This window comes from Microtus pennsylvanicus, chromosome 4, assembly GCF_037038515.1.
Source record: "Microtus pennsylvanicus isolate mMicPen1 chromosome 4, mMicPen1.hap1, whole genome shotgun sequence".
NCBI lineage: Eukaryota > Metazoa > Chordata > Mammalia > Rodentia > Cricetidae > Microtus > Microtus pennsylvanicus.
In genome coordinates, this window is record NC_134582.1 from 45,331,018 (window position 1) to 45,348,097 (window position 17,080).

General features: G+C 40.9%; 1 protein-coding gene and 1 pseudogene across 1 annotated transcript; both read right to left on the reverse strand.

Annotated features, from left to right (window-relative positions):
* Positions 1-4,364, reverse strand: LOC142847791 (protocadherin beta-4-like). Its single transcript, XM_075968837.1, has one exon. It carries the CDS (start codon positions 4,137-4,139, stop codon positions 1,746-1,748), a length of 2,394 nt encoding a protein of 797 aa, XP_075824952.1. The 5' UTR covers positions 4,140-4,364; the 3' UTR covers positions 1-1,745.
* A 6,119-nt stretch (positions 4,365-10,483) lies between these two features.
* Positions 10,484-14,139, reverse strand: LOC142847792 (protocadherin beta-6-like; annotated as a pseudogene).
* Positions 14,140-17,080: the final 2,941 nt, after the last annotated feature.

The following is a 17,080-nucleotide window of genomic DNA, read 5'->3' on the forward strand; positions in this document are numbered from 1 at the left end:
GCGTTCTGTTCTGTTTACTCCACCCACCTAAGGGTGAGCCTATCAAATGGGCCTAGCAGTTTCTTTATTGCTTAGCCAAAGAAATCAACAGATTGATATATGACACTCCCACATCACAGGTCTTCTGTGTGTGGCTCACTGACTTTCATGATTATTTATTGCTTTTTTTTAAAAAAAAATATGAATGATGACTAAACTCCACATTTCACCAAGAACCTAATCTGCCATAACTTGCCTTTTTCATTGCTGTGTAGCTTCCATGAGGAGAGGAATGTGGGTAAAACTACAACTACTTCTCTTCAAATAGACTGACAGATTTGAAATAGAGAGATATAAAGAAAGCTTTTCAATTGCTCATTTTCTGCCAAAACTTTAAGAAGTTTTGATATAGTCTTACTTATCTACATACATGTAATGAGTTAGAAACCAAGCAATCAGTTCTACGGGCTTATTGAACACAACAGAGAGCCGTGATTACAAATCAATAAGCATGCTACTGCTCCACTTTATTAACAAGCAAAATACTATTCATAATTATTCATCAGTTTATCTCGAGGTAACTGACGGGTATGCTAAACAACAAAACAAAATGATTTAACACCAAAAGTAATCTTTTCTGCTTGATAAACTCTACCCAACTCCACCAAGAAACAAAAAGTGAAAAATTTCAAATCTGTTGATAAACAGAATCAAACAGAATACCAAAACTTCAAGAAAATCATTTTAAAGGTGTCGAGAAGCTTCCAGAAAACACACACACATTACAACATGCTTGGACTTTTTTGTATGAGGAAAGAAAAAGATAAATGTGAGGCCCTCAACAGCCCTGCCTTTTCCTTTTAAGAAAGAAGGGACAAAATTCTTATTCTGAGATTAATTATTAAAAGAGATTATGGCAAAGCAGTGATGGAACAATTTTATTTAATAAGTGAAATGAGAAATTAATTTATATTTTCTCTTTAATTTTTATCACGTAAGAATTCAAAACTTTAACCTTAGTATTTCCAGGACACCTGCAGCCAATAAACAAGACCACTAGCGTGCATGATGCTCACAAGCAGAGAATGTCACAACTCTGTGTACATTCACATACGGTTGAAATTTTATGACTTGCCTATTCAGGGCTCGTGGTCTGAAAGCGAACCCGATGTAACGTTACTTTCTATTCGTGCAGAAGGATCCAGGCAACTTAAGTGATCTTCAACAATCTACCTTTGAAAACATCAAATTACATGGAAAGCACAGGTGCCACAAATTCATGCACAAATGTAAATTTTCTTGAGGGCACTGAAATGCCTCAGAAGATCATTAAGAGTATCATTCAGAGAACTGGGGAGATGGATGGTTCAGAGGTTAAGCGCACTGGGTTCTCTTTCAGAGGTTCAGAGTTCAATTCCCAGCACTCACAGGGTGGCTCACAACCACCTTCCATAATGAGATCTGGCGCCCTCTTCTGGCATGCAGGCAGAAAGCTGTATCTATTGTAAAAGAATAAGCCTTTTAAAAAGAGCTATCATTCAAAGAAAATTTATACAATTTGGGTTATTAAGGTTTATAATAACCCTAATAATCAAGAGATATGCATATGCAGAGAAAAAGATGAAATATGATTAGTGCAACTAAAAGCCTAGTATCTTCATACCAATAAAAACAGCGCAATTAAGAACATGTAGGTTAGACTAGTAGAAAACCTCTTAGAAACAAGGACATTTCTTAAAATGACAACGTCTAGGAAATGACAACACTTAGTTGAATACAAAACTATCCCTGCAGTGGGGACTTTCCTTAACTTCTCTCCCAGCATCCTGAAGCAAAAGGTTGGAGACCATGGGTTTGAGGAATTTGAACTCACCAGTCCCAGAGTCCCCGGTCAGACACACCTCATACTGGTAGCTCTGGGACAGGGTCCCCGTGCCACTGATGTCCACCAGGTGTCCGGGAAAGTGGCCCTCAGGAGCAGAGCAACCACCAAGAGATGCAGCCCTAGCCCTCCTGCACAACCTCATCCCCACGAACAGCAGCACAGTCAAGAGAAAGAGCGAAGACACAGACGCCAAGGCGATGACCAAATAGAGTGTGAGTAAATCCTCGTTGTCCTGTACAGAGTCGCGTGACTCCTCAGGCAGAGGCAGGTAGGGCTGAGAGAAGCCATCCACCAGCAGCACATGCAGAGTGACACTGGCAGACCGCGGAGGATCGCCATTGTCCTTGACCAGCAGCAGCAGCCTGTGTTTCGGCGCATCGCGCTCACTCAGCAGCCTGGAGGTGCGCACCTCGCCATTGTGAGCCCACACACTGAACAGTCCGGGTTCCGTGGCTTTGAGCAACTGGAACGACAGCCAGGCGTTCTGGCCAGAGTCTCGATCCACCGCCACCACCTTGGTGACCAGGTAGCCAGGCTCTGCCGCCCTGGGTAGCAGCTCTGTGTAGGGCGCAGAGGCGTTCTGCAGCGGGTAGAGCACGAAGGGCGCATTGTCGTTGGCATCCAGCACCTGCACGCGCACGAGTGCCTGGCTACTGAGCACGGGAGAGCCTTGGTCTGTTGCCCCCACGAGGAACTCGAAGCTCTTCAGGACCTCGTAGTCCAGCGACCTGAGCGCGAACAGCTGCCCATTGTCGGCATTGATGGAGATGAGCGAGGACAGGTCCAGCTGCGGGTCGTGGGTGGGCAGCAGCGAGTAGATGATGTGGGCATTGGAGCCCAAATCTGAGTCTGTGCCGCTGATGGTGCCTATGTGTAGGGCGGGGCTGTTGTTCTCTTGGACAAACAGGGTGTAGGAGCTTTGTGTGAAGGCGGGGGCGTTGTCGTTGACGTCAGACACCTGCACCGTTATGGTGTGCTGGGTTGTGAGCCTGGGTGTGCCCATGTCGCTGACTGTGATGGTGATGTTGTACTCAGCTCTGCTCTCTCTGTCCAGAGGGCTCTCCGTCACCAGGGTGTAAAAGTTCTTGTTAGAGGGTTTTAAAATGAATGGCAAAGTATCTGGAATAGAACATATGATTTTCCCGTTCTCTCCAGAATCTCTGTCTCGTATTCGGAAGATAGCAACCACAGTTTCTGGACTATTTTCCAGGACTGAGCTGGTCAGTGAAGATATGGTCAGCTCTGGGGCGTTGTCGTTCACATCCACCACCTCTATCAGCACAGCGCCCTTCCCAGAAAGGCCTCCTCCATCCGTGGCCTCGATTTCCACATGATAAGATTTAATTTTTTCAAAATCCAGTGCTCTTTTCAGTCGTATTTCTCCCGTGATTTCGTTTATTGAGAAAGTCTGTTGAACTTCATCTGACGCTCGGAACAAGCCATAGGAAACTCTCCCAAAGTTGCCAGCATCTGCATCCTGTGCTAGGACAGTCAGGACCGCGGAGTCTGGGGGGCTGCTCTCCAGGACCTGCACCTCATAGGGGGTCTTCACAAATTCAGGGGCATTGTCATTGATGTCCAGGATCAGGATTCGAACCATGGCTGTTCCTGACCTAGGTGGAGAGCCCCCATCCAGAGCCGTGAGGGTCAAGCTCAGCTCTGCCTGCTCCTCTCTGTCCAGGGCTCTGTCCTGCACCAATTCTGGGTATTTCTTGCCTTCACTATTATTTCGAGTGAGGACATGAAAATGAGAGTTGGGGTTGACTGTGTACTCTTGAAGCCCATTGCTGCCTACATCCAAATCCTGGGCTAATTTTAATGAAAATCGTGAGCCTGGCTGACTGTTTTCTGGTATTTTCAAAAGCATTTCCCTATCTGGGAATTCTGGTGAGTGGTCATTTATGTCCTGGATCAGTAATTCTCCTTGGAAAAATTGCACTGGCTTTTCTAGGAACACCTGGAAATGCAGCACACAGGGGTCCACAGAGGCACAGAGCTCTTCCCGGTCTAGTTTCTCCCTCAGAAGCAGATCTCCGGTCTCGGGATCCAGAATCAACTGCTGTCTGTCATAGTCAGACACCACCCTTGCAGACCTGGCAGTCAGATCCCCAGATTTCAGACCCAGGTCTTTGGCCAGATGGGCTACAAAGGAGCCGCTTTCTGTTTCCTCCAGGACAGAGTACCGAGTAGGCATCGTTAGAACCTGATCCCACAGCAGCACAAAAAAGAAAGCAATCACTTGCCTGTTTGGGTGATTTCTCTCCAGCTTCTCCATGATGAAAACGCGAGTGCTTGCATCCGATTGTTCAGCTCACTCTGAATGGCTTGAAAGCAGAATTCTGATTTCTCCGTTAGAGGATTCTTTATCTAGTTGCTCTTAATCTTTGTTAATTTAGAATACCGCAGCCCAAACCCATTTAGAGCCTTGTATTCCTTGAAATGCTTCCTGTCCGTGTTTTTGATTCTGTCTTGCAACACAAAGGGCCAGGAAGCTTTTTAAGCGGTTATTCATAACCTTAGCCTGCAGCGCCACCCTGCGTCCATACTGAGAAAATGACCGTGTTTTCAAGTCGGAAATCTTTTGAAAATTTCCAAATGAACATGTAGAAATGTTTATACTTTTATGTTTACAAGTGTTTTTCTCATTTTAGGTTACATAAATAATAAATATTTTTCAATTTGGGGTATTGTCCAGAAGAATTTTTAACATAAAACGGGTAGTTAACTCAGTTTTCTCAGTGGCCAAGTGGTGGAATTTGACAGTTCTTTTGTATTTTGCATATCTAACCAAGTAAACTAAATTCTTAATTTCGAATCCACTTCATGATAGGTGCATTAGTTTGTTTCTCACAAATAAGCACTTTTTAGAGATGCGAAAATTTTAAGTAATCTATACCATATCATCCTAAAGACGAGATTTTTTTTTTCCTAAGGATGGCTTCTATTTCTCTACACTGGTGTGCCAATAGCAGAACCATTGAATAAAGTAGTTTGATGTTTACTGTGTGAAATAAAATAGATCTAGAGAGAGAGATTAGGTAAACCATGATCGAGCCACAGAATGTTAGGCCTGGAGAGGGGATTAAAGAATTTTAACAAATAAGGTAATTGAGGCTTGAAATGATAGAGTTACTCTATAATCAGGATCCGAGCAGGACAAAATCAAGAGAGTGGAACTCATACAATTTTCCCAAGGCTTTTAGCTACCTGTATGTAAGGAATTAATTCTTAAATGAGGCTTTATTTTGGTTTCTGATTTGATATGATATAATCTATCATGGGTGAGGTTTATTTTATAGTGAGCTTCATGTAACCCTTTAAATCGTGGGCATCATAAACCCCAGGAGAAAGCAAGTACTCACTTAAAATATTTTGAGCATGAAACAATAAGATTCCCATCTCCTCACAATCTTATGGGCAGAGAGTGAAGGGTGTGCCAGGGATTGCCCATGAAAACTAAAGAATACATCTGAAAATATTTCCAGCGTGAGTGTAGCTGCTATGGTTACCCTGAAAGATAACTGGAGCATCATGGGGGAACATTTAACTAGGTCATTGGTTACAGGTTGTCTACTTGATGGTGTATCATTTACCTTTCTTGTGCAGGATTTCCTGTGCCTGTTCACCTGATTTCATTTAGTTATTGGATTGATTTATGGTTTATGTTAAATAAGTTGTTGCTAAAATATGTCAGTTCTCTCATACTCTGGATTGGAAAACGTGTGTTATTGTAAGTATTCAAGTGTCAGTTGAATAAATAAATGCACTCCCATAGTTACATTTCTGTCTGCATAAGCACTGGCATAAAATAAAGTAAAGATATAAAATAAATACTGAAGAGACTAAAAACAAAGGATGTATCTTTTTAAAAAAATGAATGAAAAACAGGTCCCCTGAGCAGAACAAATAGAAAAGTCCCTAACATAGTAGGCAGGTTCTAGTTACACATAGGATAAACGGTTTGAAACAAAATTTGACTATATTTTATTTTCCCATTTTCACATGTTGACAAAGTTTTGAGATAACATTTCAGTAGTACTAACATTATAAATCACCAAACAGAAAAAAAATCTTTTACATATTAATTCATTTCCTCTCCAATCAACTCTGTAAAATTAGTCCTTGCATTGTCCATGTTTTACAGATGAAAAAAATGAGATTTAGCAGAAATAATTTCCCCAATGTCACATGCCATGTAATGTTCTCCAGGGTTTGCTATACATCTTTAGCAAATTTAGTTCCAATATGTTATGTTCCTTTCCTACTTCTGGATTTTTAAAAACACTATTTTTGGATAATTATCTTTGTCCTACAAACTTAATAAATTTTTATAATTTATTTTACAATTTAATAGTCTTTTGTAAATTCCCCAGCATTTTGCTTATATTTGTATATCATATGCATACAATAAGTAGTATCATATGCAAGTATGTTTTTGTTTTTCAGTTCTCAACCTGAATAATTTTATTCCTTGTACTTTTCTAATTATAATGGCTAGAGCTTCTAGTACAATGTTAAATAGAAGCAGTGAGATCAAATGTCCTTTATTTGTATTTTTTTACTGTTAAGTATGATGTTAACCATGTGGTTTTATAGCTTTTTTTAATCAGGCAGAAGACTTTTCATTTTACCCCTACTGTTTTGTATGTTTTATCATCATGAAAGTATTGTGTTTTCTAAAATGTTTTTCTCCATTTATTGAAATAGTTGTGTGATTTTATTTACTATTTTGCTTACACAGTATATTACATTGATTTGAGTATTGAACAGATGTTTTGTTCCTAGGATAATCTTTCTTGGTCATAACATATAATCTCCATGTATGTTAATGGAGTTAATATTCTAGTATTTAGTTGAGAAATTTTGAAGGCATGCTCTTAAAGAAAAATAGTGTTTAGTTTTCTTGTGTTTTCTGATTTCATCATAGGGCAATTACCACCTCCATGAGTTTATAAGTAGTTTCTGCTCCTCTATTTTCTAAACAAATTCTAAGTATTGCTGTTTTTCTTTAATATTTGGTAGAATTTGTGTGTGGAGTCATCTGGTTCTAGGACTTTATGGGAAAATTTGAGAACTAACAATAATTCATTATGGGTCTATTCTGACTTTCTATTTCTTCTTTAGTCAACTTTATCAGTGTATGTTTCCAGAAATTTTTAAAGTTAATTTTAGTTTTATAACTGGTTTACCTGAAACTGATCATAGGATTATAAGAGAACTCTATTTTAATCTCTTCTGTGTGAAATAGGTTAAATTTCTCCTTTATTCCATATTTGGGTAATTTGAATCTTCTTTTTCTCTGTGTTAATCAGAATAAAAGCTTGCCAGTTTTCTTGATTATTACAATAGTCTCACCTTTGTTTCAATTGGTTTGCACTTATGCTGTTTTTCATTTTGTAATTCATTGGTTCCATCTACTCTAATTTTCTTTTGTTCGTTGGTGCTTAGACTGATCTTATTATTCAATTTTTTTCCTTTTGTTCCTTTTTTCAAGACTTGATCATTACAACCCATCTAGCTTTGTACTCACCAGGAATACAGGTCTTGTCTTAAAGTAGAAGCCTGAGATTTTGATTTGAGATCTTTTTAATATGGGTTATTTTCTGCCATAACTTTCCTCTAAGCATAACTTTAATTGCATAAAGATACACGTTGCTATGTTGTATTTTCATGTTTTGGTCATTTCATATGATTTTGATATGTTCCTTGTAATTTCTTTTCTACCTCATTGAATGCTAAGAACTATGTTGATTTCCATATGTTTGTGAATTTTCTGAATTTCCAAGTTAATTCTTTTATAGTTGTAGATCAAGCTTTGTTTGGGTTTAATATTTAAAATTTGTGGACTCATATTTTATGATGGTCTATCATGAACAATGTGCTATTAGAAATTGAAAAACCGTGCCGGGTGGTGGTGGCGCACACCTTTAATCCCAGCACTCGGGAGGCAGAGGCAGGCAGATCTTTGTGAGTTTGAGGCCAGCCTGGTCTTCAAGAGCTAGTTCCAGGACAGGAACCAAAAGCTACGGAGAAACCCTGTCTCGAAAAATCCAAAAAAGAAAAAAAGAAATTTAAAAACTGTATCTCCTGCTGTTTTTGAATAGAATTCTCTGTTAGGTGTAGTTTTTGTTTAGTTAAAAATTATATTAATGTGGAGGGCATATTGCATGGCACAAGTGTGGGGGTCAGAGGAAAACTTTTGAGAGTCTGTTCTTTCATACCATGTGGGTCCTGGGGATTGAACTCAGGCCATTAGGTTTATTGAAAGGTATTACCAACCAAACCACCTCACTGGACCTGTAGTTGGTTTTTAGGTCTTGGTGGTAAATTAGGCACTTTTCCCATTGTTGTGACAAAGGGGTTTTGTTTTGACTTGGCATTTGAGAGAATACAACCCATTATGATGGAGAAGACATGACAGTGGGCACATGAGGTGGTTGGTCACAAGGCATCTAAAGTCAGGGTGCAGAGAAAGAAGTCTCCTGGGGCTCAGCTCACTTTCTCTTTTTGTATTGTCTTGGGCTCCACCCCATGGAGTGGTGCCAACATGTTTAGGGTGTGTCTTATCTCCTCAGTTAAGTATCTCTGGACACACCTTCACAGACACACCCAAAGGTGTACCTCATTAATGATGTAGGTGTTCTTTTTAACCCCAGTCAAATTAATTGATAAAAATCAAATATTATTTGTGTCAAATTTTGTTTCATTTGTTGGGACAGTTGATCTCAGCTATTAGCATCAATTGATAAGATCTAGAATTACCTGGGACGTGTGCCTTGGGCATGTCCTTAAGGGACTATCTTGAATCATTTGAGGTAGGAAGACCTGCCCACTGTAGGTAGCACTAGTCCTTTAAGTAGGATCCTGGACTGTATAAAAATGGAAAAGTGGAGTGAACAAAAACATTCAATGTTCTCTGCATCCTAGCTGTAAATGCCATGTGCCCAGCTACTTCAAGCTCCAGGACTTCCTGCCAGGACTGACTATACCCTTGAACTGTGTGTCAGAATAAATACTTCATCCCTAAGTTGCTTTGGCCATGGTGTTTTATCACAGTCACAACAAAGTAACTAAGACATTTATTTTGAGGTACTATATTTTGGTACATATATGTTTAAGTTGTCATGTTTTCCCAATAGATTTTCTCTTTTATCATCTACGATGGCCTCTTTAATGTTTTTTAATGATCTTTAAAATTAATTTGTGGTTAACTTTGCTATTCTCCAAACTCTCTTTAGCTTACTGTCTAAATGGTATACCTTTTTTCATTCACCAACTTTCAACAATATATCCTTGAATAATTAGGAATACATATTCATGCATATATAATTTGTAAAAGTAGAATTTGTGTTATTGTGTAACACAAATGAGAAGGGCTATAGATGACGTATACTATACAAGATTCATAAAGATTAATGGTTAATCTTAATAACTATAGAAAATAACCACCCTTGGAAAGTACTTTTGTGGTACTGGAGATAGAACCTAAGGCCGTGAGCATGCTGAAAGTGTGCTCTACACCAGTCACACCCAGTCTATGGGGGTCTGGATGAGAATGGTCCCATAGGCTCACTTATTGAATACTTGGTCTCCACTTGGTGGGACTGTTTGAGAAGGATTAGGTGTGGCCTTGCTGGAGCTAGTGTGTCACTGGGTATGCTTAGGGGTTTCAAAAGCCCATTCCTTTCCAAGTTAGCCCCTTGCTCCTGGATCAAGGTATAAGCTTTCAGGTAGTTCTCCACACCATTCCTGCCTTCTGCCATACTTCCTGCCATGATGCTCATGTATTCTCATCTTCTGAAACTGTAAGTCCCCAGGGAATTTGTTCTTCTTCATAGAATCTTTCTTGATAGAACTCTTTGTTCCTTCCTCGGTCATCGTGTCTTACTGCAGCAGTAGAAAACTAAGACATTTTTTCATTCAAAAGATCCATATTATTTGAAGGTTTGGTTCCTTCTAAATTTAATTCTAAATTATAGTTGATCTTAGTCAATGATATTGTTCTCTGATTCCCATTTTCATACATCTTTGAATTACAATGGTGGAGGCAGAACATGGACCAAAAGTTATTACCTGAGCAAGATTCTGAGCAATTCTAAATCATATCAGGTTACAATTCAAAGGAACCTTGACAGTAAGTTAAGAAAATATTTTTCTCCTAAGTCACAATATACGTGGAAATGATTGTCAGTAGCCAATATGGCTTAATGGAACTCCATCCTTACTGTAGTACCTTTAAAAGTTAACCCATGGTTTTTACTAAAACAGCTCAGAATTTACAACCCAAAGTGGTATCTACTTATACACCTCATCCAATAATATGAAAAGGAAAGAATGCTCAATAGTTTATTGAATGACTTGTTCTTAGTTTATTCCTGTACACTGTGATTATACTTTTAACAGCCATGCAGAGTGAAAGCATAAAAGTAACCCAGTGGGTATATCTACGGTTTTGCCTTTTTGACCAATATGAAAATTAAAGCTTGAATATTAATTACTTCTGGGTATGGTCATGCATGCCTTCAATCCCCTTACTAAGGAGAGAGAGGTAGTTGGAGCTCCATAAGATTGAGGCCAACTAGGTCTACATAGTGAGTTCCCTGACAATCAGGGCTCTGTAGAGAGACACTGTCTCAAAAAAAAGTGATTACTAGTGCCAATAAAGAAATGTATTAAACCTCTTGCTCCTAAAATGATTGCAAATGACTATATTTCTTTTTTGAAGATTTATTTTTTTATTATGTACACAGCATTCTGCCTGCATGTGTGCCTCTGCACACCAGAAGAGGGCATCAGATTTCATCATAGATAGTTGTGAGCCACCATGTGGTTGCTGGGAATTGGACTCAGACCTCCGGAAGAGCAGCCAGTGCTCTTAACCTCTGAGCCATCTCTCCAGCCCCTACTATATTTCTTAAAGAAAGCATATTTCATTTGTACTTAACACTGTATTTAACTATAAAGAAAACCCTTTAAGATTACTGTAATGGATAAAAAAAGTGGTGTTTATGCAAAATGCTTTGTTTTGTCTTTTGAGAGAGAGAATCTCCCATAACCCAGATGGAGCTTGGGCTTGCCATGTGATGTTGGTGCTCAAAGCCAGGGTATTGTGCATGTCAAGCAAATGCTCTACCAACTGATCTACATCTCCAACCCACACATTGTGATTTTACTCATCCATAAAGAAGATTGAAGATACATCACTTGCAGGAAAAATGGATGGAACAATAGCCACACACACAAGGACAAGAATAGAACATTTTCACTTCTCAGTGGTATTCAGGGGTTATATGAAAGCAAGGGGGAGGGCTGAAGATTAGGAATAAGATTGAATAAACAAGATAAATTATCTGCATGTATGCAAACATCACATTAAACCTAGCACATTACATAGTTAGAATCACTACTAAGAATCAAGATGGAAATTGTTTAGATAAATTGTGAAAATATTATGGATTCTGCATTATTCACCAAATTCACTATAATAAATGAGATTTAAAACTATTTCAGTCATCACTAAAGAGTGAAGATTTTACTTCCCTCGAAGTAAGAGAAAAAACACATTAAGTTGCATTGGTAAGACAGGAGACATCTTAAGAATTAGCTGATTATGGAAAAGGAAAACCACATAGAAATAAAATATAACCTCAGGGAAATAATACCTTTTATCAGAAAAATAATGACATCCCAACAGCAATGATTTTAACCTTCTCTTAATGACACCTAAATCATTTCTGTAATTTTAACTATTCAACATATAACTGTCTGGAATCAGATTACTGGGAATAGCAGGCTTGAGGAAATTGAAATCTGTGGTCCCAGAGTCTCCAGTCAGACACACCTCATACTGGTAGCTCTGGGACAGGGTCCCTGCACCGCTAACATCCACGAGGTGTCCAGAAAAGTGGCCCTCGGGCACAGAGCAGCCACCCAGAGAGGCCGCCCTGGCCCTCCTGCACAGCCTCACCCCAACAAACAGCAGCACAGACAAGAGGAAGACCGAAGACACAGACGCCAAGGCTATGACCAAATAGAGTGTGAGCAAGTCCTCGTTGTCCTGCACAGGGTCGCGCGCCACCTCAGGCAGAGACAGGTAGGGCTGAGAGAAGCTATCCACCACCAGCACGTGCAGAGTGACACTGGCAGACCGCGGAGGATCGCCATTGTCCTTGACCAGCAGCAGCAGCCTATGCTTGGGTGCATCGCGCTCGCTCAGCAGCCTGGAGGTGCGCACCTCGCCATTGTGAGCCCACACGCTGAACAGCCCTGGCTCCGTAGCCTTCAGGAGCTGGAATGACAGCCAGGCGTTCTGACCAGAGTCGCGGTCCACAGCCACCACCTTGGTGACCAGATAGCCAGGCTCTGCCGCCCTGGGCAGTAGCTCTGTGCAAGGCGCAGAGGCGTTCTGCAGCGGGTAGAGCACGAAGGGCGCATTGTCGTTGGCGTCCAGCACCTGCACGCGCACCAGCGCCTGGCTGCTGAGCGCAGGCGAGCCTTGGTCTGTGGCGCCCACGAGGAACTCGAAGCTCTGCAGAGCCTCATAGTCCAGCGCCCTGAGGGCGAACAGCTGCCCATTGTCGGCATTGATGGAGATGAGCGAGGACAGGTCCAGCTGCGGGTCGTGAGTGGGCAGCAGCGAGTAGGTGATGTGGGCATTGGAGCCCGAGTCTGAGTCTGTGGCGCTGATGGTGCCTATGTGCAGGGCGGGGCTGTTGTTCTCGTGGACAAACAGGGTGTAGGAGCTTTGTGTGAAGGCGGGGCATTGTCATTGACATCAGACACCTGCACTGTTATGCTGTGCTGGGTTGTGAGCCTGGGTGTGCCCATGTCGCCGACTGTGATGGTGATGTTGTACTCAGCTCTGCTCTCTCTGTCCAGTGGCCCCTCTGTCACTAAAGTGTAATAGTTCTCGAATGTGGGTTTCAAAAGAAATGGAAGATCATTCTGAATAGAACACACCATCCTTCCATTGTCCCCAGAATCTAAATCAAAAACACTGAACACAGCAACTACAGTCTCCGGAGAGTTTTCTGGGATAGGGCTTGTGAGTGTGGAGATGGTCAACTCTGGCGCGTTGTCATTTACATCCAACACCTGCACAGCCACAGTGCACTTGCTTGAAAGGCCTCCTCCATCCGTGGCTGCTATTTCTATGTTATAACGGTTAGTTACCTCGAAATCCAACTCTCTGCTCAGATGAATTTCTCCTGTGACTTTGTCTATTACAAATGGTTGAGAAACTTCACCACCTTGAAACAGAGAGTAGGCTACATTCCCATAAGGTCCCACATCTAAATCCCTGGCAGAGACCGTCAATACTAAGGCATCAAGGGGGCTGTTCTCAGGGACCTGAACCTCATAGAGCGACTGTACAAACTGGGGAGCGTTATCATTGATGTCCACGACCTCAACGCGAACTGTGGTGGTCCCAGACCTGCGAGGAGACCCTCCATCCACAGAAGTGAGGGTTAAAATGAGCTCAGATTGCTCCTCCCTGTCCAGAGCTCTGTCCAGCACCAGCTCTGGGTATTTCCTGCCATCAGCGCGACTGTGAGTAACGACATGGAAGTGGAGGTTGGGGCTGACTGTGTAGTTCTGAACAGCATTGCTGCCTATGTCAGGGTCCTGAGCCTCCTTCAGAGGAAACACAGTCCCTGGCTGGGCGCTCTCAGGAATTGTTAGGAGCATTTCCCTGTGAGGGAACTCTGGAGAATGGTCATTTATGTCTGTGAGCTGCAGGTCAGTTTGGAAGAACTGCACAGGGTTTTTCAGTATGAGCTGGAAGTGCAGCACACAGGGTTCTGTCGCCCCACACAGCTCCTCGCGATCTAGTTTTTCCTTCAGGAGCAAATTCCCGGACTCTGCATCCAGCTGCAAGAGCTCTTTGTTTCCTCTATGATGGATTCGCGCCCCTCTAGTGGCCAATTCCCCCACTTTAAGACCCAGATCTTTTGCTAGATTAGCCACCAAGTAGCCACTCTCAGTTTCTTCTGGCATGGAATATCTAATTGCCTCAGTGCCAGCCTCCCCCAAAAGCAACAATATAGTAAGAAAAACGACTTGCCTTTGCTTTGGCGTTTTTGCTCGCGCCGTCTCCATTGTTCACACTGGATCCAGAAGGGGCAGAGCCTTTTAATTTGTTTGAATCCACTCTCGCGTTTTGAGGGAATAATAGAACTAAATTTTGCTCAGACTTGCTATTGGAGCTATGCCTTCTCTGAAGATTTCGCTTCTAGATACAGCCTGAATGCCACCTTCTTTTAGGGAGCAATCTTAGTTCTGATGCCCAGTAATGGCTTCCAGGGCATCTGCCGAGCCCTTTATTCACACGCTTAGCCTGCAGCGCCACCAAGCGTCCGCATTCACAATTGCATGTACCTTTTTCCGTTGTGTTCCATTCCTTCCTTGCTTGTTAAAATCTACTTATTTCACTTTTTTATTTTGATTTAAGAGCTGGTATTCGAAGTGCAGAGACCTGCCTGATCCCGGTGAAAAAATACTAACAGTAATCATTTGGAAGATTCACTTCTGAAAAATATACAAGTGTTTCAAAGTTATTGTGAGCCTTACCTTAAATTCAACTACTAACTCCTGATATTTCAAAAATTATAATACTAATTTTGTGACTTTAAATCATAAACATACTCCGTACTAAAACATGCGTGTATGTAACAAACAAACACATTCAACTTGGTCAATTGTCAGTAACTGATGGATGCTGTTGGCCTGGCATGGACGCTTAAAACAAGTTCGTGAATTAAGAACTCTGAAGTTGCCGAGTTCTTGGTAAGTTCTATGTGTATTGTGCAAAGCTGGGGAACCATCCTGGGTTCTCTCTCCGTCTCGATCATTTTGGGTTCCCAGCCCTAGTCTTCTTTCTGAAGACTTATTTGCTAGTTTGTTCTTGTTTGTTTGAGACAGGCTTTTTCTCTGTAGCCCCAGCTATCCTGGAAGTCACTATGTAGACCAGGCTATTCTCAAACCCAGAAAGATCCGCCGGTCTTTGATGCCGAGTGCTCGTATTAAAGACATGAATCCTGCACCCATCCAGAAGATTTCTTATGGTGCCAGAACTAGAACTGTTCATGAACCTGATTGCTGAGAGAGTAAGTACAACTAGGAAAATCATCTGGTTTCTAGGACCCTGACTTCTGTGGGATGGGAGAGTTCGACTTTAATTGAGGGTAGTGGTTTGTTGCCAGGATCGCACCTGGGAAGTCCACGTCCCCATCTTCTTGCCCCATGTGCACTGATACACGTACAATAGCAGCTTCCCCGTGGGCTTGTCTATTCCAAACTTTGACTTTTGACATTCTGCCAGTTTTCTTGTATTATTTTTGGCCTGATCTGACCCACCAGAAACTGGAATTCATTCTGATGCCTTTTACAACATGTACTGTGGATTTTACTTATTTCTGTTTCTGCTTGTTCCTTGGTAAAGACACCAGCATTGTGTCTCCTTGATTTAAGGCACACTCTGGCCTTCTCTGTGTTCTTAATTTCTTGCATGTTTTCAGCTGCTGATTTGGGGTGCAAAGCTTCATATTGGGCATTGTACATGTGTGTAAATTCTTGGTGCTTTTGCCACTCATTTCTTTGAATAGATAATCCTTACCGGTTTAGCTTTTTCTTTAAATCACAAGAGAGCAGGTTTTGCACAGTTTGGGTCAGCAGCTTCCTTTTATGTGCAGAACTTCTAAGGTTCTTTTCTTGACTTGATTAGCTGTTGCCTAGATGCTTATGAATGAGACTTTCAGAAATGTTGACCCCCACAAATGGGACCAGCCACTGTAGTGTCCAGTTCCAGGGTAGAAAGAAAGGGAGACACAGGACAGTTAACCTCTAAGGAACTAGGAGTCATCTTTCCTACAGAATGAGTTTCTTTAGTCTCTGCAGTAATGCTTGGCTTGTTTAAGGGTTGAATGTCTTGTCACTTTATTCTCCCAGCAACTCTGATGAAGACTTCTGGTAAAAGAACCTGTCCACTCCCCTGCTCCCTCGTTTGATAGGAAGGAGTGTGGTGACTTCAGCAGCTCTGATCTGCATTACTGTTTTATAAATTTCAAAAAAAACTATTTTTCTTACCTTGTATAACCAAAGCCAAACGATGTGTGTTCATATTTATCTTTCCTGTTACTGTTCGTTTCTCAGCAGAATTCTGTAGTCCCTTAGGATTGTTTCTTTCTGTCTAACGAATTACACAAAAAGTATTTTTTTGGCAATGATTGGAATGTGATTAATTCTCTGTCAGAAAACTTTGTTTTGAAAGGTATGATGGTAATACAATTCTACTTTTTAAATAACTTGCAAGACTTCAGAGATGTTGTCTTTAGTTTTATGATTTATTTTTTTTAAACAGCTGTCCATCTAGTCGAGTCTCTTCTAAAATAATTTTATCATGTTTGTGTGGTTGCTTTAAGAATTTGTTTGTTTTCCTGTTCAATTTGGTATTGATTACTTTCCTGTGATACACCTGGCTGCTCTCTGTCTTTTATTTATTCTGACTGAGTTTCACTAAGTGGAAGACTTTTACCAGTTTAGTAATTCTTGCCCATTATTTCTTTCTTAGTCTCCCATCCCTCCTAGGATGCACAGAAAAGAACTTTGTTTTATCCCAAATGTTACTAATATTCTTTTCTATATTTAAATTATATTTTCTTTGTGTTTACTTTTTGATACAGGGTTTCTCTGTGTATCTTGGGCTGTCCTGGAATTTGCTCTGTAGACCAGGCTGGCATCGAACACACAGAGATCTGCCTGCCTCTGCCTCCCTGAGTGCTGACATTGTGTTTCTATTTGGATGTTTCAACTGGAGTCATCTTGCATCCACTTTTCCTGTATTTCTTTATAACTATGGCATTAAACAACTTAGTTCCATGTCATGTGTTTTCTCAGTTACAAAATTTACAGTTTAAGATTTTCATTTGACAGTAAAATTTCCCATTATCTATTTTATACACTGTTTCTTACTTTAACACATTAGCTATATGTTAAAAAATACTGTCCATTCATTTCTAATATCTGGATCTTTTAGGCCATATTTTTATTGCTGTTTTTGTTTATAGAATTTAGTTATGTTGATGTGTGCCTTGAAATTTCTATGGAACTTTAGGTAACTAGGTAAAATCCATCTTGTGTCGTGATTTTATTACCTTCCTCTAAAAGGAGGTCACCTTTTGCTATCAGCTTGATCGAGTCCTATCTAATCAATGCACT

Bases quoted from the DNA above. Each gene is read 5' to 3' on its own strand.
- LOC142847791 (XM_075968837.1), bottom strand. From the start codon at position 4,139: ATGGAGAAGCTGGAGAGAAATCACCCAAACAGGCAAGTGATTGCTTTC.